We start from the raw sequence: 27483 nt of genomic DNA on the forward strand, positions 1-27483 counted from the left end.
ATAGCTCTGATAATGTGAATTCTAGGACATTAAAATAAGTGACAGATGTTTCCATCTATTTTTAAATGTTATTTCATGAGGGAGAAGTTTAAGGTGCATTGAAACTTGAATTAAAGTTTAGAGGTGCAGAAGTAAAGAGGAGGGAACAAGTTTTTACTAAATCTTTTCCATGTATAGTCACAAAGATTTGAATCATGTATTCATGTAATTTCAACATATCCATATTAAATTGAGAGACATATCCACCAGCCTTGGAACATTTTCTTCCTTTTTATAGGATTGTGATTATACACTGAAGTAATTATGATCTTTCTAAATTAGCTGAGTGGTGTATTCATCTCCTGAGGTAACCAGATACCTATTTTGTCACCAGTTGAAATGCAACCATAAGGCAGGAGGCACAGGTCCAAAGATTCAGTCTCCCAAATGGATTCCATGATTCGTAGAATCTGGGCATCACAACAAAAAATGTTTCTATTATAAATATATATTTAACTACTATACTTTTCTTTTCCCTATCTAACACAAGACATGTAAGTAAACATAAATTATATAAGTAATGGCTACTTTTATTTATCATCCTAATATTCAAGTTTCCCTTCTTTAGGAGCCTGTTAATTTTGGTCCCAATTTTAAACCTTGGGGAAGAGCATAAATGGATGTCTTTTGGGGTAAGGCTTTAGCCCTGTTTCATCATCTGTGTACCCAAATGTTCCATTCTAAAACCCGTACTAAATTTTACCCACTTAAGCTACAACCAAAGCAACGATAACAACACCAATAATGATAGTTAACATTTACTAATGTATTAACCCCATAATGTGGATATGATTATCATCCACATTCTGTAGGTGAAAAAACGAAGACTTAGAGCTTAAATAACCTGCTCTTAGCTGCCAAGCTGTGTGCTTTGACAAAAGACAAAGTGCATAAAGGGCAAGTACAAACTTTCCCTCAAAATGAGAGAAACCACATAGTATTTTATATTTTTGAGGTGCTCATCTTCAAATAATTCAAAAAGTTCTACAGATTTATTTGAAATTTAATAAACTTTCAAAAGGTTTGAAGGATATTTTAAATATTTGTGGATAATACATCCACCATTCTTGTAGGGGATGGGGGGAGAGGGCAAACAAGGGTATTATTGTTTCCATATCAGAAAGAAGTAAAAACAGAAAAATTGACAATATGGCCCATTTTTAGATAGCCTAAATTTAAATCTATAAGGCTTTTGTCTAGGGTTTATTTTACATAAATCCTATGTTTATTTAAAATATGTTAAATATATTCAGCAGAAGTATGTTACTTTCACAACGTTGAACAACTAGAAAATGGAGAATACTACTTTACAGATTTGCAAAGCTAAAGTTTACCCAGAAATGTTAGAAAATATGAAAATAATTAGCACTGATAGCTTCACCATTCACCTTCTGTGCTAATAATCCGTAACTCTCATTATTAACTGTGTGATTTCTCTAATCCACCCACCTGCTCATCTTTCTCTCCTTCCCATCAAATCATTCACATGAGTTTGTGTATGTGTTAAGTATATCTAAGGAGAGATGTATCTATGGCTGTGTAAAAAAAAAAAATGGCTGTGTAGATGTCTATAAATATGAATAAAGTGGGTGCTAAGGGGTAAATATGTCTATATTCTGTTACCAAACTTGAAATGGTATGTGTAAAAAGGAGGCTAGGTGAGGTAAGTATATCTGGCTATTTGGGCATGTTGGATCTGCATCTTCTCAGGAATGGACAGCGTTATGATGTTCACCAGGCTGCATATCTAATGGCCCACAGCCATACTCCACAAGTGAAAACTCTCTGTTATGTTACCCTTGATCCTTGTTCATCATACAAAAAAGGAGACTGGGGCTAGAGTCAGTAGAAGGTATGTTTAGATCTAATATGGAATGCTTTTTTCAGATAATTAGAGGGGAAAAATCCTTACAAACAGTATACCTGTAAAATTAGCATGTCTTGACGCAGATCATCACCATGTTTAAAGATGATTCCAATTGTTTCCTTTGATAGAGCTGTAGGGTCAGCACATTTAAACTCCAGCCACAGGGGCTTTTTCTTGGAGGCCATCACTTTACATTTTTCAATCTGTAAGAAAATGGTCACGTGTTTTCTACACACAATGAATACACTTCGTGGAGACACAAATCTTCATGTAAACCATCACTATATACAACCAGGACAAAGTTCTAGTTGGGAAACTACTTTCAATGATTTGGAACTTACACACACTGCTGGTGGGAATGTAAAATGGTATAGCCACTCATAAACTTGCCATCTGACCCAGGTACTGCATTAAGTATTTACTCAAAAGATAAATGAAAACAAACTATGGTATATTCATACAAGGGGTACTTGCTGTTGTTAGATGTCATTGAGTCGGCTGTCATTTATAGTGGCCTCATATATAACAGAATGAAACATTGCCTGGTCCTGCACCATCCTGGCCATTGTTGTAGCTACTGTATCAGCCCATTTCATTGAGGGTCTCCCTCTTTTCTGCTGACCCTCTACCTTACCAAGCATGATGTATTTCTCCAGTGATTGATCCCTCCTGATGCCACATCCAAAGTAAGCAAGACAAAGTCTTGCCATCCCTACTTTTAATAAGCATTTTAGCTGTACCTTCCCCAAGACAGATTTGTTCATTCTTCTGGCAGTCCACAGTATATTCAACATTCTTCTCCAACACCACAGTTAAAAATGCATCAATTCTTCTTTGGTCTTTCTTTCTCACTGTCCAGTTTTTGCATGCATATAAGGCAACTGAAAATACTATGGCCTGGGTCAGGCACACTTTAGTCATCAAAGTGACATCTTTGCTTTTTAATACTTTAAAGAGGTCTTTTGCAGCATATATGCCTGATGCAATATGTCGTTTGATTTCCTGACTACTGCTTCCATGGGAGTTGATTATTGATCCAAAGAAGAATGAAATCTTTGACAACTTCAATTTCTTCACCATTTATCATGATGTTTATTGGTCCAGTTGTAGGGATTTTCATTTTCTTTATGTTCACATGTAATCCATACTGAAGGCTGTAGTCTTTTCATCAGTAAGTACGTCAGGTCAGATGAGTCTTCACTTTTGGCAATCAAGGTTGTGTTATCTGCATATCTCAGGTTGTTAATGAGTCTTTCTCCAATCCTGATGCCACATTCTTCTTCATATAGCCCAGCTTCTTGGATTATTTGTTTAGCATACAGATTGAATAAGTAAGGTAAAAGAATACAACTCTGCCAACACACCTTTTCTAATTTTAAACCATGGCTTATCCCATTGTTCTCTTCAAATGACTGCCTCTTAATCTATGTAGAAGTTCTGGATGAGCACAATAAAGTGTTCTGGAATTCCCATTCTTTGTAATGTTGTCCATAATTTGTTATGATCCACATAGCTGAATGGCTTTCCGTAATCAACAAAACACAGGTAAACACAGGTACTAAAAAAAACTACTCAGCCATAAAAAGGGACAGACTACTGATACATACAACATGGACTAATCTGAAAGCATATGCTAAATGTAAGAAGCCTGATGCAAAAACTATATATTGTATGATTCCACTTAAAGAAATTCTAGGAAAGGCAAAATTATATGATAGAATTATATATATTATATGATAAAATTATATGATAAATCTGTTGCTTGGAACTGGGGGTGGGACTGGGAGAAAAAGATGGACTGCAAAGGGACACAGTGGAACTTTTTCGGTGTTGGAAATGTTGTACATCTTGACTGTGGTGGTGATTTCAGGATTGCATACTGAGCAGTACACTTAAAATGGAAAATTTTTATGGTATACAAATGATAACCTCAGTAAGGTGTATTTAAAACAAAATGGAAGGGATGTTTCCTTTGTATTGAGGCTTTTAGTAGCCAATGATTAAAGAAGGTCTTGACAGGAGTCCATCTTGGACTCTTCAGTGTCCCCATCTCTACGTAAATGTTAGCTTTTAAACTACTGGGGCACCAAAGCATGCACAGACATTTCCACAACATCAAAACCATGTAGAGACATCAAGCTGATACCTACCACCAGTGCTCCTGCTTTCAGTCCAGGGTCATAGGGAACTCTAAAGCTTTTAGGGAGATTAGAATTCTGCAGGTCTTCAAGCTTTTGCTTAAGTTGTGAAATAACTGTAATTGTCAAAAGCATAAAAAGTTATATGAGTTCGAATCATTGATATTATCTATAACATTTCCTGAGTACTAATTTATTCATAGCATTCTATACATTTGGTCTGGTGTGGAACAGGAGAAAAGAAGGTAGGCTGCTGCCTTTGAGGAACTAACTGACCATTTGAGGTGCAAGATAAGTTGGCTTACTGTGCGCAATATAACTATGTACAAATACTGCAATAGGAGCTACAACTATGTGAAAATATAATGAATAGCACGCAGATACCCATGCAGTCAGGTAGAGAAGGAGGCTTTGAGGGTAGTGCTAAAGAATTAATGCTGTAGTTTCCATTACAACATGTGAAACTTTGAACTGCCACCTGATATGGGAAACAGATATTCGAAGACAGTATTAAATGGAATTGGGCTACGTTTCTGTTTTTTTTCAAAAGAGGAAGTTAAGTTGCATGAAGATATAACAGTCTCAAAATTCTAAAGGTGAAATACTTTAAAAAATTACCCTATGGATAACAGACTGGAGGCCAGTATAAAATTTCCCTTTCTTTTTTACTTACAATAAAAATAAGATTATAATGGTGATTATTATTTTTAGGAGAGAGCATTATTGGTGTAGTGGAAAATAAACAAAGGCAAATGTGGAAATTTAAAATATTCAGAAGTTTAAAATATTGGCTGAGTATTTTAGTAAGTGTCCATTATGAGCCATAGGGCTAGGTCTAAAAAAAAAAAAAAAAAATTTTTTTTTCTTTTTTAATGAGACATCCCCGGGCTTCAAGGCTCATACAGTTTAACAGATGAGAAAGATGTACTAATGACTACATAGTATATATAGTGTAAACTACATAGCTTAACATAGTAATATATAAATGTCATATCATCCAAAAACTATGAGAACGCACATGAGTGATTAATTTTCCTAGGTCAGGGACAGGAAGAGGATATTGGAAATGGCTTCAGAGAGATGATATGTATATCACACACACACCCATGCACAAAGAAATGCAAAAAATTTAAAATAACTTCTCAATAATTCATGACTTTTAAAGACTAAAAATTTGAAAATGATATGTATATATTCAAAGATGGGGGAAAAATATACAGATTTGGAAATACCTAGTTTTTTTGTTTTGGGTGGGGGTACAATTGTTCTTAAAAAAAAAATCCACCTTAAATTTTTGTATTTTTAAATTTTTCAAAGAGCTTTATCTGTTATTACAATTTCATCATTAAAATACATATATATATAAATTATTAACTTGTAAAGGAGAACTTTAAATGTGCTCACTGCATGCGGACAGAAGATGTAAAAAAGTGCTCTTGGCTGCCTTTAGGAAAATGTGACTTATCTTTCAGAGGTAAGAGACTCATAAGGACAACAGCATTTGGAGTTGAAGGTATCTTTAAAGAGAACCAAGGAAATATAGGAACTGTACCTTGGGAACTGACGTCATACTTTTCAACAGAGACTGACTTAATATCAATGGTGACTCTTTGTAACATCTCGATTACTTGGACTTGTTGTGTAAAGTCATGCAGCATGGCGGTGCCACAGCCCCTCAGATAAGCTTCCAGGATCACAGCAAATCTCTGTTGATAGTGCCTGGACTGGGCTATCTCACTTCTCAAGAACCAAAATAAGAAATGACCAATTCTTTTGTTCTGAAAGTGGGAACAAGAAGGTTGAAATTATTATGACTATTGCTCTAGGTCTATCAGTCTATTCTTGCTAACTTTTAAAATCTCATACTATTATCAAAATGCAAGTACTTACTCTTAAACCACGCTTCAGCAGAAATCTGGCAAGGGCACTGTCATGGTATGGTTCAAATTTCACAGCCTAAGGGATGAACATGTTGACATTTATAAGACTGCATTATATGTTGATAAATCAGGAGAAGGGAAATGGAGAAAACTGGTGCTCTACCTTAGTGGGTCTTTGTGGCTAGAGTGACAAGAATCTTACCAGTTACTTAAATGCAATCCTTTCTTTTTGAGGATACTTAGGATGAGAGTGAACAACTTGCTTAAGGTCATAGAGCAGCTGGTGACAGAGAGGGATTAGAAGCCCACTTGACTCACAGTCATGTACATGATTTTGATAACTTCGAAGGTGAAGAGGTGAGGGCTTTTGTTCAAATTAAGAGCTTATTTTATTTACTGGAAGTGAAGAGCAGAAAGATGAAGATGGCTATAACAAATTTATAAATGTGATGGTAAGAGAAAAGAAAATGGACAATGGAAATACAGTACAAGTAAGGAGAAAAATACTTGTTAGATGTGAAGATCCTAAAAATCCTACAGCTTCCCTTCTTCTCAAGATGTGTGTTTGTCAGCTCACTGGCAAGTCACTGAGCTGGCTTACAGGTTTTCACCACAAGTAAATAGCAGGCCTAGATTTTATCTACACAGATAAGTCATTACCCCTTGCTGTGCTGTGTTGTACACAGAGCTTTGTGTCTGAAAATCCCTGATTTTATATGCTTGCTCAGGTATGACTTGGGATTTATTTTTAGTATTTAGTAGTTCCATATCCCTTGGTTAATGTAGGGAATGTTGACTTAGTTAACAGCTTTATTACTTAAGAAAAATAGTCAATAAAATGTAAAAAAAAATTAAATCATGGAAGGTACATAGGTATTTGTTATATTATTCTCTGCATTTTTCTACAAGTTTGAAATAGTTCATAATTTTAAAAGCAGCAAGACTAACAAATATTTAGATTATAATGCAATTCTAAAGTAATTTTTTTTTTATAGATGTTACAAATAGAATAAAAGAGAGACTTAAATATCTTAGAGAACTTTATACATAGAAAATGGTCTATCTCTTTTCTCCATGGAACAGAAGAAATTTTCATTACACTTTACAATTTAGGGTCTATGGGCATTTTTTTTAATTGTGATTAAATATACACAACAAAACATATGCCAATTCAACAATTTCTATGTGTATAATTCAGTGACATTGATTACATTTTGAAGTTGTGGGTCTGTAGGCTTCTTGGCATGATTTCCAATGCTTTCTCTGGTTTTCCAGTTTGGAAATGATCAATACTGACTTGATAAGGGGCTCTGATGGTGCAATAGTTAAGCACTTGGCTGATAAACCAAAAGGTGGGCAGTTTGAAAATACCTGGCAATCTGCTCCCTTAAAGATGAATAAAAAAAAAAAATTACAGCCTAGGAAACCCTATGGGGCAGTTCTACTCTGGGTTGCTATGAGTTGGAATTGACTCAACAGCACACAACAACATGTTTCAATTATATTTATGCTTACAAAGATGCTTTTCATGGGTGTAATCAAATAAGTGCATTGTAGCTGATTCTAAGGTCTTTGTTCTGAGAATGTGGCCATTTAGCTACCAGTATGACTTACTTCAGAAATGTTTTAAGTTTCTAACCCTAACGTGAGTTTTTTTTGACCTTCTTGGTGTTTCACTTCTGTAAAGTCAGTCTCAACTAGAAGGCCATTTTAATCAGGAATGAGTCATTTAACCATCTCTGAAAATGTTTCAAATAGTCTGACGAATGACTACTCTTTTTCAAATTTATAACCACAAATTCAAATGTTATTATTATTTCTTGACCTCTTTCTTTAAACCATATCAAGAACAGCACTATTCATTTTCTAATTCTGCAACATTTACTTGTGAAAATGACGACAAAAAATAATTCATGGTAGCCTTGGAGCTTAGCACAGATCTCAGGAAAATTTGTTTTATGTCCTTTTTGTTATGGAGAGCTAGAAAATTGAAGATACTCTGATTATTGTAAAATTCATTAGTGTTATGCCAGTATGTGAACTAGTGGGTACAGAAAAATAATGGCTATATTTAATAGATGAAATGGAATGTTTCAAGTATCTGGCTAATGGGAATATGAAAATTCAGAGTTAAAATTAAGAATATCCAAAATGCTTGTCAGAAAGCTCCAGAGACTGCCTATAACTATACTGATTAGACAGTTTAGTGTCTAACACTCTTAGCCTGCCTAATTCATAAGATCTCAGGTCAAGCATCTACTCAGAACTGTCCCCGGCTCCTTCAGTCTAAATTAGTTGTCCCCTGAACCCCTGATTATTTTCTCGTAATACTCTGTGGTTTTCCCGCAAAGTGTCTGTCACAATTTGTTATTAAATATTTGTTTGTGTGTGTACTCATTTAATATCAGTCTTCTCCACAGCACCACAAGCTACATGAGGGTAGTGGCTGGCTGTTTTGATCACCACTCTATGTACAGCAACCGGAACAGGGGAAGCACTCAAAACATACTGCTGAATTAGTGAATGAACACGTCTGTGCTCAAAATAGCATTTCCATTCCAATTCCTTTACTTCCTCTTCCATGCTAAGCAGCGCAATTTGAGAACTGCTATAGTGGGCAAGAGAATTGTTCCCCTTTTTTAAACTTCCTAGTTAACCCTGAGGCAAATCACTTAGCTGTTCTAGACCCCAGGGAACAGTATGAAACAGGAGTAGAAATACAGTACTGTACAGGTTTAAAGACAGGGTCTTTCAGTGTTCCATCCAAATATGAGATGTGAGTCTGTGAATTGTCATAAATACAGAGAGTAAAACCTTTTCTCTCTAGCCCATATTATCCTGATGCTGGATCAAGGCAGGATATTAGGAGGCAGTGAAAAGAGCAGGCCCTGGAGTCAGACCTCCTGGGTTTAAATTCTGGTCTGCTTCTTTCAAAGTATGTGACCTTAGCCTCTTTGTGCCTCAATTTTCTCATAATAAAATGCAAATGTTAAATTGACCACCATCATAGTTGTTAGGAGAGTTAAATAATATACAAAAAGCAAGTAAATCTTTTGGAAGCTTGGTACAATGAAGCTCTCAATAAGTCATATCTATTATTAATACATATAAATAGATACAAGGATCCCTGGTGGTGCAGTGGTTAAAGTGCTCAGCCGCTAACCGAAAGGTCAGTAGTTTGGCTCCACCAGCCGCTCTGCAGGAGAAAGATGTGGCAGTCTGCTTCTGTAAAGATTACAGCTTTGGAAACCCTAAAGGGCAGTTCTGCTCTGTCCTAAAGTGTCACTATGAGTCAGAATCGACTCGACAGCAGTGGGTTTGGTTTTTTTTTTGTTTGGGTGGCACAATGGTTAAGCACTCAGCTGCAAACCAAAAGGTTGGTGGTTTGAACCCACCCAGTGGCTCTGAGGGAGAAAAGACCTGGAGATCTGCTCCTGTAAAGATCACAGCCTAGAAAACCCTATGGGGCAGTTTTACTCTGTCACATGGTTTTGCTGAGTCAAATCAACTTGACAGCACCTAACGTTATTAATATAATAAATGAGAACAAAGTGTTCCCACAGGGCCAATTCTCCTAAAATGTCTTCAAAGGGTTTGTCAGCAAAACTTCAACAGCAGTAAAAAAAAAAAAAAAAAGTAAACGGAACAGTTCACTACTTGAAGTGGCTCTATCAGATATACTTTGACTGATCATGAAGCTCTGGGCAAAGGGCGTTTGATAACACATGAATGGCGTGCCTGTGCACACGCAAAAGACATTCCCTGAGAAGAGAGGGCTCCATTAACCCCAACATCCCCTACCTGGACCAGTTGCAAAAGGTAATGCAGAACATCATCATCCTCCAAGCTCTCCAGTTTCTGAACTGCAATGGCTCTTACATTTTCATCTGAAAAGTTGCAGTCCAGGAGTTGCATCGTTAACCCAACATCCAAAGCACTTTGATCCCAGATCTCCCTTCTGGCTAACAACTGGTATGTTTTGGCCACAATTTCTTGTTGCCCCCATTTCACTGAGCTAAACAGCTTAGGATATGCTTTTGGATACTTAAGGCTTTCATATCTAAAATGCCAGAGCAATTCTTTGTCCTCTGCTGTGAGAGGGTTAAGTGGATCGGTGGCTATGATTGCCTCTAGTTGCTTACGAAGCTGGTTAGGCATTTCAGCTCGAACCCGGTCCCCTTCAGGGTCAGGTGTGGGCCGATGCTTAGGCAAAGCTATTGGATGGCAGTAATTGTCCAGAAGGATGGAGATGGACATTGAGCTCTCCTTGTCTGGGTTGGTCGCAGACGTGAGCTTGTCAGCACTGAAACTCCCTTGATCCTCTCCCTTGCCGGATATCTGCCACATGTGCAGCACGTACTCCCCGTGGCGCAGGAGGAATCGGTGGTCTATCAGCAGCAGGTTCACATAGTAGAGAAGCTGAGCTTTGCCTTTTGGCTCGGAACCGGGAGTCTCTGCGGAAGCCTTACCAGACAGGGCTGGGGCTTTGCCGCAATAAATCTGGAGGTTCAGTAAAGCCCCTCTGGGTAAGTCTTTGATTTTGATACCAAATTCAAGCCACACATTCCAGAGCACCTCCTCTGTGAAGGGTTTGGGGCTGGTTCTCCTATGGGAAAGGACTTGCTGCCCATGCTGAATGTTTGCCTCCACAAAAACTGTGAGGTCAGCGTTCCGGGGCAGGACAGGGATATCAATGCCTCGGATCTTCACCCGGAACTTCCGGTCACAGTCCCATAGGGACACGGTGAACACGCTCTCGTGGTCCTTCCCGTGGATGGTCAGCTGCTCGTGGTAGCCAGTGACTCCGGTACAGTCATCCACGAGTGGCCACTCCTCCTTCCTCACCTCGTCCAGAGCTGGGTCCGGGGGAGTGTCCAGCACCAGGTGAATCTCTTCTCCGTTCTTGAGGCAATGCCTCACCCACTGGAAGTTTTTTATGGGCGTTTCACCCACCAGATATTCATCCCGGCCACAGACGCGTAGCACAAAATCCTGCTCACTTTGGCTTTCGGGGATATCCATCAGAGACTTCTTCTTGGCCATCTTGGTGAAGAAGCTCTGGAGGATGGTGCCTGGGGTGTCATCGGCTGAGACCTTGATGGTCTGGCTGGTGGTGCTGCGGTGAATGACAATGTAGATGCAGTTGTTGGCGATCTTCTTCGACAAGTACTCGGGAAGAGGCTTGGATGTCACCCAGGGGTGCATGGCATAGAGCTTGGGGTCGCGGCCGGCCACCTCGGCCATGCGCGGGGTGACCAAGCGGCGGCGCGTGAACTCGAGCTCGTCGTCGTGCACGTTGCTGACGTCAGTGACGTCGTAGCCAATCAGCGCCGTGAGCTGCTGCTGGAAGGCCACAGTCTCCACGGAAAGTGCTTTCCGCTGCACCACGTGGATCTGGCCTGGGCTCCTGTGCAGCATCTTCCAGTAGCGGAGGCAGTCCAGGGTCTGTACTACTTGGTGCCTGTCGTAGATCTCGTACCACTGCCCCTTCTTCTGGTAGAGCAGAAGGAAGTGGTCCGGGCCGAACCGGTGGTAGAAGTCTGCTGCCACGCTCGTCTCCAGCGCGCGCAGCCACACTTGCGCCTTCACCTGCTCCACGTTGCCGTGGCCAGCCACGTGCAGTAGCACCGTTTCCCGGGTCTTGCTGTTGCGCTGGCTCGTGGGTAGCACAAACTCGATGGGGATGAGTTCCATGGAGGACAGGCTGGCAGCGGCGCTGCGCGGCTTCATCCTCCGGCGCCTACGGAAGTTGTCCGCTCTCAGAACCACGGGTGGTTCAGCGTTCTCCAGATCCATGCCCTATGTGACCTAGAGGCAAGGAGAGACCGAGGACTTTGTCACAAAAAAGGCACTTTGCTATGAAATGGCAGAAATAAAAGATGTTGAAGATTTCCGTGTGCACAAGATACCGAGAGACCAGACATTAAAAAACAAGCAGGTACTTCAAACCGTATCCATTTCAGCCCTTAATAGCATGGGATTTGGAGTTGGGGACCCATGAATCCTGGCCCTGCCACTTAGTATCCGGGTGATTTGGGCAAGTTAATCTCTGAACCTGTTTCTCATCTGTCTGTGGGCTTAGCAATAACTCGGAGGGTGGAGGTGAGAATTAACTACTTCTTGAACACGAATGATGGATATGTGGGGGTTATTGCTCATTCTCTACTTTTGTATATGTTTGAAATTTTTAGTAACGAAAAATATGTGTAAAGCACTCATCTAACACAGTGCTTGACATAATGGTTCAACATAGTAATTGTGGTTTGTAAGCATACAGAAACACGTAGATAAGCAAAACAATCCAAGGGAGTCCTCGTTTATACGGCGCAACGTCAGATGCTGAAAGACCCTACTTTGAAAACAGGCCTTTGACTTCCTCTTTGTTCAGTCTCACACTTCTCCTTGGGACCCAGACACCTTACCAACCTTGCTTCAAGTTCTTTATTTTCAAACTGTCTGGATACTGGATCTGCTCCATAATCAACTTCCTCTTTTTCTTTTTTCACTTTTTAATTAGGAAAGCTTGTCATTTCATTCATAAAACTCAAAAAATATCAGAATCGGTGAAGTTGAAATCAAGACCATTTACAGACACAGAAAATTTTGAATCATTGAATGTCTAAGAATTCTGGCTGGCACTGCTATGTTAGGACAGTATCTTAGAGAAGTTACTCAAGGCTGTAGTCTTCTAATATGAACAAACAGGTATTTTAAGTTTATGCCAGTTCATTTGATCGGACTCTGCTTTAGAGAGTGGAGGAGCCCCAAGATGGAAGGGAGAACTTCTGACTCCAGCGCCTTGCTTTATGGACCCCAATTATTTAACTCCTTTTTTACTCTAATATTTTCATCTCTCTGACAAGAATTCACATATTCTCTTTAATTTATCTACTCCTCCCACAAATATTTAATAAGTATCTACCATACACAAACCATTAAAGTATATAAATGTGACCTGCTACAGTAAGGAACCTTCCAAATATTTGGAAATGCTAAAATATTTAAATTGAAGTATGAATCAAGTATTTTGATTTTAACATTTAGTATCACTCCATTGTAAGGCATTATATTCTAAATAAGAATCAACTATTGAAACAAAATTTTATTAAATTTCAGAAACTAACATTTTCTCTGTTAAATGACCTAATGTTAATTAGCTAGACTCACAATCATTTCCTGAAGAAATTAGAGCATTTGATATATACCAAAAAGAAGAGCTTGATCAAAAGATTAGGAAGACAAGCTTCATTAGAACCAAGTTTATGTTCAAATCTTGGCTTAAACTTACTTTATAAAAGTTAATTAAATTTTTTAAACTTACTTTTAATGTCAGTATTTTTTCTCTTAAAATATTATGAAGGTATACTTACTAAGTAAATGAAACCAGCTGTCCTATAGAACTGTCACTTACAACTTAAAACATTTACTGTTTGACATTTTGTTGTATTACAGAATGACTAACAAAGAAGAGAACAGTGAGATATATTAATTTTGACACTGACTTATAATAAATTATGTCCAAATTTAGACACCATAAAACTGCACAGTAATAACTTCTGCCTCAGTGATAGCAAACAATCTTACAAGATATTAGATACAGAATAAAACAGGCTGATTACTCACTGCTTGTCTTCATGGTTGAGGCTATGAAGCTTTCTCCTTGTAAGACGTTAGAAATCCTGTAAGTACAATAATCTCTAAACATACACTTGTAAGAATATGAAGCCTGGTGACACAGGCTTGCTCGCCCCCCCCCCCCCAAAACAAAAACAAAGGTCTGATGCACCTGCAAAAGAATCTCCGGAACCGTGTTGACATCCACACATACAGGTTGGACTAGACAATGAAACAGAGACATGCAGTGGTAATACCATCTCAAGAACCAACAAGGGTTCCAGATAAAAATATTCTAGCTGAGGAGGAAGTGTCACTACTTCAAGTCAGACTCAACAAAGGGCAAAAAACAGAAGAAAGTAATACCTGATAAAGCAGTGGAGGCGATGATGCTGAAGAATCATTTGTTTAATTTTTGAAAACAAAACAAATTCAAACCTACCCCGTGTGCCTGTAAACTCTTCCGCTTTTCTGGGTCTCCTTTCGTATCCAGATGCAGAGGAAGTGTTGCAGTTACCAGGAAGGAAGTTTTAACCAAGTTGATTATACATGTGATTGCTCATTTTAAAAGTGTCAGAAATGCATTTCCTGTTATAGCAGAGAGAGCATGAGACTGAGCAATATCATATTTTTTCAACTCTTTGAACTATTTTTGAAAAAATTGTGAGACACTGAGACATTAAAATGACACAGATCCAAACAGAAATACACATTTATGGAACACAAGCAAATGAAAAAAAAAAAAAAAGTTTTGTTTTTTTTTTTCTAGTTGGTTTTAAGTAGGAGATAGGCCTAACAGCCACACTATCAGAGAGACAGCCTGTTAGGAAGATTTTAAAAAGCCAAATTAAACCCATCAGTCCTGCAAAGCCCATTCTCTTGATTTCCCCTCATGGGAATTCAAATGAACCGTTCTTCATATACAGTAACTAAGGGATGGGAAAGAGAAACCTAGTGGTTTAGGGAACTGAGCCATCAAGCTGAACATTTTCAAAGACAACGTCTGGGAGCTCACTTCCTTAGCTTGATGAGAGATTTCTCTATTTTTTTTTTTTTTTTCCAGAGAGTTCAGGGCCTAAAATATCACTGGCTCAAACTGAAAACACTACAACTTGTGTGTGTGCATGTGTATCTTTGAGTACTGGGAATCAAGGCTTATTGTGAGCAGTAATTGATTAACTATAGTTAAAATAGAAAGAGATTGCTTGATATCATGGGAAAATTGGGGAGTTGAACCCTATCACACCGTTAGGCAGATAGTCACTGAAGATGGCTCCTGATTCCCATGGGAATAGGGACCCCTAGAAAAGACATCCTAATTTTCCAGGTGACCCCAGTTCCTTCTAGAACCCCCTAGCATCTTCAGATGCTAAACCAGTGCCTGCCTACTTCTCAGGGTTCCCTATAGCAGAGTTCATCCTCCAGCCTGGGCTCTCCTGGACTGCAGCAGAGCTCTAGAGATAACAGGTAGAATAGAGTTGCCTCTCAGCTCTCTTGATAAATAGAGTAGCTTTGAGAGTTCCTCTGAATTACCCTGACATCAAGTTAAATAACTGTTTGATCTGTCTTCCTTCACGTAGGTCCCTTGGGTCTTAACTTTTTACAGAAATCTGCTGCCATCAAGTCAGTTTCGATTCTTAGTGACCCTATAGGCCAGAGTAGAACTGCCCTGTAGGGTTTCCAATGAGCAGCTGGTGGATTCGAACTGCCAACCTATGGTTAGCAGCCGAGCTCCTAACCACTGTGCCACCAGGGTAGTGCTGTAATACTTCACATCAGTGGGCAGACCATTTAATTGAAAGGCTGCATCCCAAAGACTTAAGTATATTCCTGTATAGGTGTGGGCCATAAATCCATTAGGAGGCTAGCAGCATTAGAAACCTTAAGGCTGACCCTTTCGTTCCTGAGAAAGAGACCAAGAAGCCACACTGTAGTAGGAGCCTGCCAGAGTGTGTGCCTCCCTGCTGCAGGAGTCTAGACCATGTGTGAGAGGGCTGAGGGAGATGGGGAGGTTGTAGGATTGGAGGTAGGACGGGGATGCAGAGCACAGAGGGACCATGAGCTTGACCAGCACAGTTCTCCAGACCATTCAGTGCATTCCCATCAGGGGGGCCAAGTCCCCACCGGGCAACAACAACAACACACAGGCTATTCCAGAAGTACTAGACCCCCTTGACTCTGAATGGACTACTCAGCAAAGTCCTGTTTTTTCAGCAAAGGAATAAGCTTGGACAATTATGCAAAGATCGCCTATTCTATGACTAAACTTGCAAATACTTCGACTTTATTGGTGGTTTGAGATTAAAAGTACTCTGTTCTTCCCTGAGTCCTACTGTAGCCACAAAAACTTGTGTAGTAAATGTTCCAAGGGTGATGTAATGACAAATGTGTGCCCTCTCTGTGTGAATACTTCATGCAGAGACCTTCTTTACTAGTTAAGTCCTTGTTATGGATTGAATGGTTTTCCCCCAAAATGTGTGTCACCTTGGCTAGGCTATGATTCCCAGTATTGTATGATTGCCCACCATTTTGTCCTCCGATATGACTTTCCTATGTGTTGTAAATTCTACCTCTTTGATGTTAATGAGAGCCCTGGTGGTGCAGTGGTTAAGAGCTGTGGCTGCTAACTAAAAGGTCAGCAGTTCGAATCCATCAGTCACTCCTTGGAAACCATATGGGGCAGTTCTACTTTGTCCTGTAGAGTCACTATGAGTTGGAATCAACTGGGGCAGCAACAGATTTGGTTTTTGGTTTTGGTCTGACGTTAATGAGGCAGGATTAGAGGCAGTTATGTTAACGAGGCATGACTCAATCTACAAGATTAGGTTGTATTTTGAGTCAGTCTATTTTGAGATATAAAAGACTGAAGCAAGCAGAGAGACGGGGGAACTTCCAATGGCCAAAAATGAAGAAACAGGAGGGGAGTGCGTTCTTTGGACCCAGGGTCTCTGCACTGAGAAGCTCCTAGACCAGGGGAAGGTTGATGACAGGAACCTTCCCACAGAGCACATAGCCAGAGAAAGCCTTCACCTGGAGCTGACACCCTGAATTCAGACTTTTAGCCTCCTAGACTGTGAGAGAATAAATTTCTGTTTGTTAAAGCCGCCCACTTGTGGTATTTCTTTTATAGCAGCACTACAGTCCTCTTTTATCCCCAGAATTTTTAGGCTAGAAGACCCCCAAGACCTCACCATTACCTTGGTTTATTACTGTTGGTCTTTTCTTCTTTTCCTTCTGTGATTTGTCTTGCATATGGCTCAGTGTTTTATATATAGCAGACTATGATACATTTTGGATGAAAAAAAAAATCAAATGGTCTGACCTTCTGCTATAGCACACCCAAGCAACAGCGGAGCAACAAGATAGAAGACATTAGAGAATAAGAACACAGTAGGAGGTATCCATATCAATAAAGCAGCCAAGGATTAATTATTTGCTATGAGGAAGGTTCCTGTCTGTGGCCTTCAGAGAGATTATTTGTGTTATAATTGGAGAGACGAGACATGCTGATGTAAAAATAACACGTGCAATATGAAAGCATGTACAGGCTGAGTAGTTTAAGTGTATTATTTATCTTCCATTAAGTAATACAGCAGTTTACAGGGGACGAGGCCACTTTGGGTGGGATTTTTTTTTAATATGCATGGAGAGGCACGGGATTAAGGCAGGAGGAATCATAGCGGCAGGTACCCAAGTCAAAAGTCCTTTGGGAGACCGAAATGGAGAGTTCATGAAGGAGGGTGGGGGAGACATGGTGAAAAAGTGTAAAAGTGTAAGAGATTGTGGAGGGACTTGAATCCTGGAAGAAGCAGCATGGATTTCATTCTCTAGGCCTGTGCTTCCCAACCTTATTTTCACGACTTGACACATGTAAATAGTAACAACATTTGCAATCAAACTGGGATAAACTCGGAAGGTGCCTCAAAGCCGGAGTCAATGCCTCTAGCCCCAAGGGCCCCTGACCCCTTCGGGGCACACTGGTTTGGAAGATCTGCTGATGGTTATTGTCCCTGGCTGGGGTGGCTGTCTGACACAGACGTTTGGATTTTTCCCAGCTTGAAAAAGCACTAGAATCTATCTTTTCACATTGTTTAGCTTAGCCTCAGATGGCTTGTACAATGTGAACAGAAATGTACAAGGGTTTTCAGTCTAATATAACAGTTTATTTCATCTTCATATGTTGCTTTCTTGTCTGGACACAAATGCAAACCTTTATGAAGTTGTATACAATATTTTTGTGTGTGTATGGTAAAAATGTATATAACCAAACGTTTGGTAGTTGAACACTTTTTACATGTACAATTCGGTGACATTGAGTACATTCTTCATGTTATGCAGCCATTACCACTATCCATTTCCAAATTATTCCACCACCATTAACAGAAACTCAGAGCCTAAGCAATGACTCCTCCTTTACCCTTCCTTCCCATCCCTGGTAACCACTCTTAAGCTTTGGTCTCTATGCGTTTGTCTGTTTCATATAAATGGATCATAACTGTATTTCTCCTTCTGTGACTGACTTTTTTTACTCAGCAGAATGTTTTCAAGGATCATGCATGTTATGGCATGAATCAGGACTTCATTTCTCTTTATGACTGAATAATATTCCATTGTATGTATGTACCACATTTTATCTATTCATCTGTTATTGAATATTTAGGTTTTTTCCACCTTTTGGCTATTGTAAATTGTGCTGTAATGAACATCGGTATACAGGTTTCTGTTTGCATTCCTGGTTTCAGTTTTTTTGGGTATGAACCTAGGATTGAGATTGCTTGGCCATATGGTAGTTCTATGTTTAACTTTTTGAGAAACCACCAAACTTTTCCACAGTGGCTGAACCATTTTGCATTCCCACTAGCAATGAACAAGGGTCCTGATTTTTCCACATCCTTGCCAAAATTTATTTCCCATTTTTTAAATCATAACAATTCTAGAAGAAGTGAAGTGTATCTTACTGTGGTTTTGATTTGCATCTCCCTAATGAATAACAGGAGCCCTGGCGGCACAGTGGTTAAGTGCTAGGCTACTAACTGAAACATTGGTGGTTTGAACCCACCAGCCACCCGGAAGGAGAAAGATGCAAGAGTCTGCTTCTGTATAGATTTACAGCCTTGGAAACCCTGTGGGACAGTTCTACTCTGTCTTATAGGGTTGCTGTGAATCAGAATTGACTCGATGGCAATGGATTTGGGTTTTTAATGACTAATACCACAACTCATCTGTCAGTTTGGTGTACCGTGGTGGCTTGCATGTTGCCGTGATGCTGGAAGCTGTGCCACCAGTATTTCAAATACCAGCAGGGTTACCCATGGTGGACAGATTTCAGCAGAGCTTCCAGACTAAGACAGACTAGGAAGAAGGACCTGGCAGTCTACTTCTAAAAAAATTGGCCAGTGAAAACCTTGTGAATAGCAGTGGAACATTGTCTGATATAGTGCAGGAAGATGAGCCCCTCGGGTTGAAAGATACTCAAAGTACTACTGGGGAAGACCTGTCTCCTCCAGGTAGAGTCAACCTTAACGACATGGATGGAATCAAGCTTTCGGCACCTTCAGCTGCTGATGTGGCATGACTCAAAATGAAAAGAAACAGCTGCAAACATACGTTAATAACCAGAAAGTGGAGTGTACAAATTATGAATCTAGGAAAATTGGAATTTGTCAAAAATGAAATTGAATACATAAAAGATCAATATCCTAGGAATTAGTGAACTGAAATGGACGGGTTTTGGCCATTTTGAATAGGAAAATCATATGGTCTGCTATGCCGGGAATGACAAATTGAAGAGGAATGGCATCACATTATTTTGAAAAGAACATTTCAAAATCTACCCTGAAGTACAGCACTGTTAGTGATAGGATAATATCCATACACCCAGAAGAAAGACTAGTTAATACGACCATTGATCAAATTTACGCACCAGCCACTAATGCCAAAGAGAAGACATTGAAGATTTTTACCAACTTCTGCAGTCTGAAATTGATCTAATATGCAGTCAAGATGCATTGATAATTACTGATTGGAATATGAAAGCTGGAAACAAAGAAGGATCAGTAGTTGTAAAATATGGCCTTGGTGATAGAAACGTTGCTGGAGATTGCATGATAGAATTTTGCAAGACCAACAACTTCTTCATTGCAATACCTTTTTTCAACAACGTAAATAGTGACTAAACACGTGGACCTTGCCAGCAGTGGCTCAATCAGAACAAGGGGATACCGTGTGGTTTAAAATCAGTAAATGTGTACGTCAGGGTTCTGTCCTTTCACCATACTTATTCAATCTGTATGCTGTGCAAAGCCGAGAAACTGGACTATATGAAGAAGACCGAGGCATCTGGATTGGAAGAAGACTTATTAACAACTTGTACCGATGAAGGTCAAAGACTACAGCCTTCAGTATGAATTGCACCTCAACAGAAAGAAAACAAAAAAATCCTCACCCCTGAACCAGTAAGCAACATCATGATAAACAGAGAAAATATTGAAGTTGTAAAGGATTTCATTTTAATTGGATCTATAATCAATGCCCATGGAAGCAGCAGTCAAGAAATCAAATGGCATATTGCATTGGGCAAATCTGCTGCGAAAGACCTTGTCATGAATTGTGTGCCCCAAAAATATGTGTATCAATTTGGCTAGGCCATGATTCCCAGTATTGTATGATTGTCCACCATTTTGTCATCTGATGTGATTTTCCTATGTGTTGTAAATCCTGTCACTTTGATGTTAATACGATGGATTAGTGGCAGTTATATTGATGAGATCTACAAGATGAGATTGTGTCTTAAGCCAGTCTCTTTTGAGCTATAAAAGAGAGAAGCAAACAGAGAGACATGGGGTCCTCATACCACCAAGAAAGCAGTGCTGGGAGCAGAATGCGTCCTTTGGTCCTTTGGATCTGGGGTTCCTATGTGGAGAAGCTTCTAGTCCAGGGAAAGATTGATGAGAAGGACTCTTCTTTGAGAGCCAACAGAGAGAGAAGGCTTTCCTCTGGAGGTGACACCCTGGATTTGGACTCGTAGCCTACTAGACTGTGAGAAAATAAATTTCTCTTTGTTAAAGCCATCCATTGTCGGCTCTGGAGGAAGGTCCTAGTCGTCCATCTTACCTTGGTCTGGGAGCATCTCAGCACAGAGACCTCTGCTTCTGGCACTGCTCCTGGCACTGCTTTTTTGGTGGTATGAGGTCCCCAACTCTCTGCTTGCTTCCCTTCCCTTTTTGTCTCTTGACAGATAAACGGTGTGCAGGCCACACCCCAGGGAAACTCCTTTTACATTGGATCAGGGAGGTAACCTGGTAAGGGTGTTAAAATCCCACTCTAATCCTCTTTAACATAAAATTACAATCACAAAATGGAGGACAGCCACAGAACACTGGGAATTGTGGCCTAACCAAGTTGATACATACATTTTTAGGGGATACAATTCAATGCATGACAACATGGAAAGGTGGACGATCAATAAGGAAGACTGAAGAAGAACTGACACCTTTGAATTGTGTTGGATAAGAATATTGAATATACCATGGACTGCCAGAAGAACAAATCTGTCTTGGCGTAAGTATAGCCAGAATGCTCCTTAGAAGCGAGGATGGCGAAACTTTGTCTCACATACTTTGGACATGTTATCAGGAGCGATCAGTCTCTAAAGAAGGATATCATGCTTGGTAAAGTTTAGCAAAAAAGAGGAAGACTCTTGGCGAGATGGATTGGCACCATGGCTGCAACAGTGGGCTCAAGCATAGCAAGGGTTGTCAGAATGGAGCAGCACCAGGTAGTGTTTTGTTCCGTAGTACGTAGGGTCTGCTATGAGTGGAGCTGACTTGGAGGCACCTAAGAACGACAACAATAATTAATAACGCTGACCACCTTTTCACATGCTTGTTGGCCATTTGTGTGTCCTCTCTGGTGAAATGTCTTTTCAAGTCCTTTGCCCAGTTTTTGATTGAGTTATTTGTCTTTTTCTCATTAAATTGTAGGAGTTCTTTATATATTCCAGATATCAGACCCTTATAAGCTATATGGTTCCCAAAATTTTTCTCCCAGTCTATCAGTTGTGTGTTTACTTTGTTGATAAATTCCTTTGATGAACAAAAGTTGTTTTAATTTTATGAGGTCCATTTATCTATTTTGTTTTTTGCTGCTCACGCTTTTGGTATTGTGTCTAAGAAGCCATTGGTGAAAACTAGGCCCTGAAGCAATACCGCTATGTTTTCTTCTGAGAGTTTTATATTTTTAGTTCTCACATTTAGGTCCTTAATCCATTCTTTTGCATGTGGAAATCCAGTTTTCCCAGCACCACTTATTAAAGAGACTCTTCTTTCCCCACTGAATGGACCTAGCACCCTAGTCAAAAATCAGTTGGCCAAAGATACATGGTATGTTCAATATTTCTGGGTCTGAATTCATTAGGAGTAAGGAGAAACATCCTGATATTGTAGAAACACTAGTAATATGAGACCTGAGCTTATTCCTGCTCATTTTCTAGACCTAATATATGCCAATTCATCTCTCTGGGCTTCCTAATCTATGAAAAGGATAACAACCACCCTACTTATCTCAAAGGAAGCTGTTATAAGTGTTCAGTTTTCAACGGAACATACATTTATCTAACAGGTACTTTGCAAGACATTGTAACAATAGATGTTCCTGAGGACAATGCAACACAGTCACCATACATCAGCATAACAGCATACAGAGAAAAAAGAGGCCATGCCATATTGTGTGTATCTTTTTAAAAGAGAAGAAAACTTTCCCAGAACCCGCCTCAGTTCCCTCTTGCTAGAATTGTGTCAAGTGCCATCTATACCAAAACCAGTCAGTGGGAAGGGGGATAGAATTATCCTTGAGTGAGTATTTTAAGCTAATCAGAATTTAACCCCGAGTTCTGGGCTGACCAGAGAAGGATGGACACCGAAACAAAATGCCAGGGCTCTGACAGTAAGAGCAAAGGGTTACTAAGAAAGCTTGCCACAGCCTTAAAGTAGACTATTACTATGCCGTGTGGGTAGTGGGGAGCCACTCCAGGTTCTGATAAACGAACTTACAGGAAATCAACCACAGTCAACACAACACCAAGGATCTGCACCCAGATCCAGGTGCTTATGGGACATTCTACTTTGTTCTCTATTCCTGTTATCAGAAATTAGCCACTGATGGCACTTTTCTCAGTTTCCTTGTTTCAGCTAAACTTTGCCAATATTAGCTTAGGAGGCACTTCACAAACTTTTAGAAAAGAATTTTCCCTAAGTTGATATTAAAAACCTAAATTTCTTAGCATGATCCGTGAGACCCTTCATGATCTATCCCTTGCCTCGCTCTCAGCGTCATTTACCAAATCACCTTCACAAGCAATAAAACTGATTTCTGCTGTCAGGCTTGCTGTGCTCTTCTACACCTGTGCCTCTGCATGCTGCCCACTCAGCTCCATCCTCCCCTTACTTTTTTCCTGTCCTTCCCCCATTTCCCCTTACACTCAGCCATTTGACTAACTCCTTCTTCTTCAATATGGCTCATATCTTTTGTGCCAATATTCCATTAGCAGGGGAGGCTGGGAGATACAGCTGATCTGTGTGCCCAGCAGGAAAAAAAAAAAAAACAAAACAGGGAAGTCCATAGGATTGTGTTTGCCACAGCATGTTAGAGTTAATAGGGCTTTAATAAGCGTGATAAAATTTAAGTACCTTCTCACATCATATTTAAAAGGTTATGAATTATTTTTATCATGACAGAATATGACCCTCCAGCCTTAGGCAGTCACTGATGTTGTGATTATATCTTGTCTCTATACTGAATGGTAGTGATAAGTAAAAGCTTTCACAAAACCAGGAACTAGCAGTCCTCCCCTGTTACCTCCTCCAAACTTCTCTACAACAATACAGTTCCTCCTCCATTTCCCAGGAAATCATGTTCTGATCAGGCAGTGCAATAACCCAAGAATACACATAAAAGAATGGAGAGAAATTACTTTTGTTGACCTTACCATTGTCAAAGCCAATCCAAAATTTCTTTTTAATTCACACTCTTTTTGAAGTGTTTTGTAAGTTTATTCTTCCACCCTGTCTTAGGCTGAGTTCTCTAAAGAAGCAAAACCAATAAAGCATATAAATACAGGGATTTATATCAAGGAAGTGACTCATGCAGTTGTAGAGGCTGGAACGTCTCCAGTCCATGGGTCTGGATAGAGGCTTCTCCTGATTCATGTAGCTGCAGGGGCTGGTGAACCCAAGATCGGCAGGTAAGACCGCAGGCAAGCTGCTAACTCAAAGTCCCAAGAACCAGACATCAGATGAACAGGAGCCAGCTGCAGGATTCAGTGCAAGCAAAAGCCACAAGCCTTGCCAGAATGTCCACTTATACACCCCCAAGGAAATTCCCTTCCAACTAATTGGCTACTCACAGCAGATCCCATCATGAAGGTGATCACATTATATCAAATCTCATTATGTAAAGTGATCACAACATCATTCGACTGCCAAACCACTGAGAATCATGGCCCAGCCAAACTGACACAACACTTCAACCATCACACACCCCATCACTATTAATCTTTATTGTTGTAATAAAATTTATTTTCTGTTCACATAGAGTCCTACTGGAAGCAGATGGGGGATTGGTGGTAGGTTTGAGCTGTGTGGATGTTTGGAGACTCAGGCTGACAGAGGTTCTGCCATCTTCAACTTGGTGCTTTTAAGGTTGCCTCAGGCATCAACATCCAGCCAGAAAATGAGGGAGGATAGAGAGGGGAGGATGGTGCGGGAGGTTTTTTATGGGCTGGGCCTGAAAGTGACAAAGGTCACTTCCATCAACGTTTCATTGGCCAGAACTCAGTCATGTGGCCAAATATATGGCAACAAGAGGAGACTGAGAAATACAGGCCCTGGTGCAAACCAGCAACTCTACCCTGGTGGGGAGTCATCAGTCTTTTGTAAGCAGTATCTCTGCCTTAGCAGGGCTACCAACTTCTCTTTTCTTTAAACTTCCGTGCAGTACCCTTCCTCTGCCAAAATTAGATGTACCAGGGATGTTGGTTTTAAGAAAAAAAAAAAAAAAGGAAGATTTGCTTTAATATGATGGTTCTAAAAGAATTACATGTTTGATTGTATTGGTAATACAAGCTTGTTGGGTTGATAATAGGAGTCCCAGACACTGGGATAGTATGGATTGCCATACAGTAGGTGTGATAGTCAACAGGGCTGGTCACAAATACTTCAGTTCCCCTCTCAGGCAGGTGGTAAGGCTACGTTCACTCACAGACTTTGAAGTTAGGAATGATCACATAATTCACTTTGACCAATGAATTGTGAGCATACGTGTGTTCCAGTTCACTATCTTTCCTTCCCTCTGCTCTTGGGAACCATGGAGTCACATGTTGAGATGGAACTTGTCAGCAGGGGCCCCTAAGTGACTGGGATTCCCATAGCTCACTGGTTGACCCATATGGGACATCTTACATGGTTGGGAAATACTGCTTCAGTGCGTTAAGCTGCTGAGATCTTAGGGTTGTTTGTAACCGTAGTACAAGCTAGTATAGTCTGACACATCAGGTAATGGTTTTCCTTGAAAAAGTAGGTCAACATAATATTTTGGACCAGATTATATAAGGTTAGCTTTCACTTTATGAGATTTGAAATACAAAACTTTTTTGGGAAGAAGACTTTGTTGAAACCAACTTTAAGTATTATGAAACTAAACCTATTTATGAACTACAAACTTCAAGACTAATGCTATAGAGGGGCGGGGCCAAGATGACAGAATAGTCAGATGCTTCCTGTGGTCCTTACAACAAAGACCTGAAGAAACAAGTGAATTGATTATATATGACAATCTAGAAGCCCTGAACATCAAAGACAAAATTGAGGAATTGGACTGAGTGGCAGGGAGAGGGAGAGATAGTTCAGAAGCTGCCAGGATTTGCTAGACCTGACCTGGCTGGCACACTACAGGTTGGATCAGCAGGTATGCATGGGCTGAGGCAAGCAGTAGGGTTTGGGACACGTTTTCCAGACCGAGAGAAACCAAGTGGTGGAGAGTCTGTGCAAGCCTGCCAAACCAGGGGAAAGCAGCACTGAATCTGTGAAAGTAAAATGTAAATGTCTAATCTACTGCGAGGGATCAAAAAAATCTTTTCCCTCTCTGGGAAGTACCTCTCTCCCACTTACCTGCCCCTTCCTCACTATGTTCCAGTCCCAGTCTGACTTCAGCAATTGCCGTGCCACTTGGGCTGGAAGTGGGACCCATTGCACATACTGAGCCATTCTCCTGGCTTTGGAGAGGGAACAAAGTAACAAATAGGAAAAAATAACCTGCCAGCTTCCCTAAACTGGGAACTCAGGAGGCACAGCCCTTTGCTAGGCACAGCCATAAGGGGTCCATGGGCTTTGAATGTCTTTCACCCCTGCCTAGATGTATGTGGGTCCATTTCAACAGCATAGACCCTTATTAGCACAGTACAACCGGGTATACATCTGAAGCCTGTTTTCAACTGCAACAGCTAAGGGGGACTGGCAGATTTGTGACGTTTGACACTGCCCTGCCCATTAAGCAGGGTCCTCACCTACCCACATCAGGGGCCTGAGGGCTGGTGGCTCCACCCGCTCCACCTAGCCATCTGTGACAGGAGTCCAAGAATAAGTGGTGCCTTCCAGTCCTTACAGCCAACGTCATTGGGTGCCCAAAGTCCAGGTGCAAAACCCACCCACCTATGGACTCTAGGGAACAAGACACGTGTTCCACCCAGGCACCTGGGGGCAGATGTCAGCTCCCTAGCTTGCTCGGAACATAACCCCTACTGCAGCCAGATACCTGTGCCTACTCCAGTCATGCCTACATAGCCCTGCCCATCTAGGACTGCAGGTGAGAGCCTGCACCACATACTCAGTGTCTGATGGCCTAGATGCCTGATCTGAATATACACAAGAAAAGTAAAGACTCCTGGGCTCACATACCTAGTAACAGCTCTAACCACCTGGTGACAGGACATGAGAGCTGCAAAGATGCCAATAATCAAAGTAGCTAATGTGACCAGCCTATTTGGCATATGAAAATGAGACAAAACAAGAAGCTAGGACACAGTAAGCGAACATAAATAAATATAATAACTTATTGAAAGCTTGGAGACAACAGTCAATATCAAATCACATAAAGAGGCAGATCATGATGGCTTCAGCAAGTGCCCAAAACAAAGAACCAACAAGCCTCCTGGAGGAAGAGAAGATCTTGGGGTTACTGGAGATAGAGTTCAAAAGATTAATATACAGAGCTCTTCAAAAGATCATGAAGGGGATCAGACAAAACACAGACCAAGCCAAGGAACACACAAACAAAGCAACAGAGGAGCTTAAGAAGGTTATATAAGATCATAGTGACATTTAACAGACTGCAAGAATCCATAGAGAGACAACAAACAGAATCCAAAAGGTAATAAAATTTCAGAATTAGACAACGCAATACAAAGTCATAGAAGTAGAATTGAGGCAATGAAAGTCATAATTAGATTGAAGATAAAGCACTTGATACCAATTTATTTGAGGAAAAATCAGATAAAATAATTTAAAAACTTGAAGAAACCCTAAGAAATATGGGGGACTCTATCAAGAGGAATAACCTATGAGTGATTGGAGTACCAGAAAAAGGGGGGAATAACAGAAAATACAAAGAGAATTGTTGATTTGTTGTCAGAAAACTTTCCCGATACCATAAAAGACAAGAAGATATCTATCCAAGATGCTCATCAAACCCCACACAGGTTAGATCCCAAAAGACAGTCACCAAGATACATTAAAATCAAACTTGACAGAACCAAAGATAGAGAATTTTAGAGTGGCTAGGGATAAACGAAAAGTCAATTACAAAGGAGAATCAATAGGACTAAGCTCTGACTACTCAGCAGAAACCATGCAGTCAAGAAGGCAATGGGATCGCATATATCAAGCGTTGAGGG

General features: G+C 40.3%; 1 protein-coding gene across 6 annotated transcripts in view; it reads right to left on the reverse strand.

The window, feature by feature from the left end:
- The window catches only part of PIK3CG (phosphatidylinositol-4,5-bisphosphate 3-kinase catalytic subunit gamma), a 36990-nt gene extending 22884 nt beyond the window's left edge, over positions 1 to 14106 (reverse strand). The window contains exons 1-8 of one of the 6 annotated variants that reach the window (XM_023544522.2): positions 13905 to 14042; positions 13548 to 13603; positions 9726 to 11732; positions 5935 to 6000; positions 5597 to 5822; positions 4057 to 4160; positions 1963 to 2109; positions 359 to 449 (exon numbers count right to left, since the gene is read on the reverse strand). In XM_023544522.2, coding sequence (XP_023400290.1) covers positions 359 to 449; positions 1963 to 2109; positions 4057 to 4160; positions 5597 to 5822; positions 5935 to 6000; positions 9726 to 11720 — 2629 coding nt within the window. In that variant the 5' untranslated portion in view covers positions 11721 to 11732; positions 13548 to 13603; positions 13905 to 14042. The other 5 variants (XM_023544524.2, XM_023544523.2, XM_003407203.4 and 2 more) reach the window with 5 other exon arrangements.
- Between the last annotated feature and the right edge of the window lie 13377 nt (positions 14107 to 27483).

The sequence above is a fragment of the Loxodonta africana genome, chromosome 8, assembly GCF_030014295.1.
Source record: "Loxodonta africana isolate mLoxAfr1 chromosome 8, mLoxAfr1.hap2, whole genome shotgun sequence".
Taxonomy (NCBI): domain Eukaryota; kingdom Metazoa; phylum Chordata; class Mammalia; order Proboscidea; family Elephantidae; genus Loxodonta; species Loxodonta africana.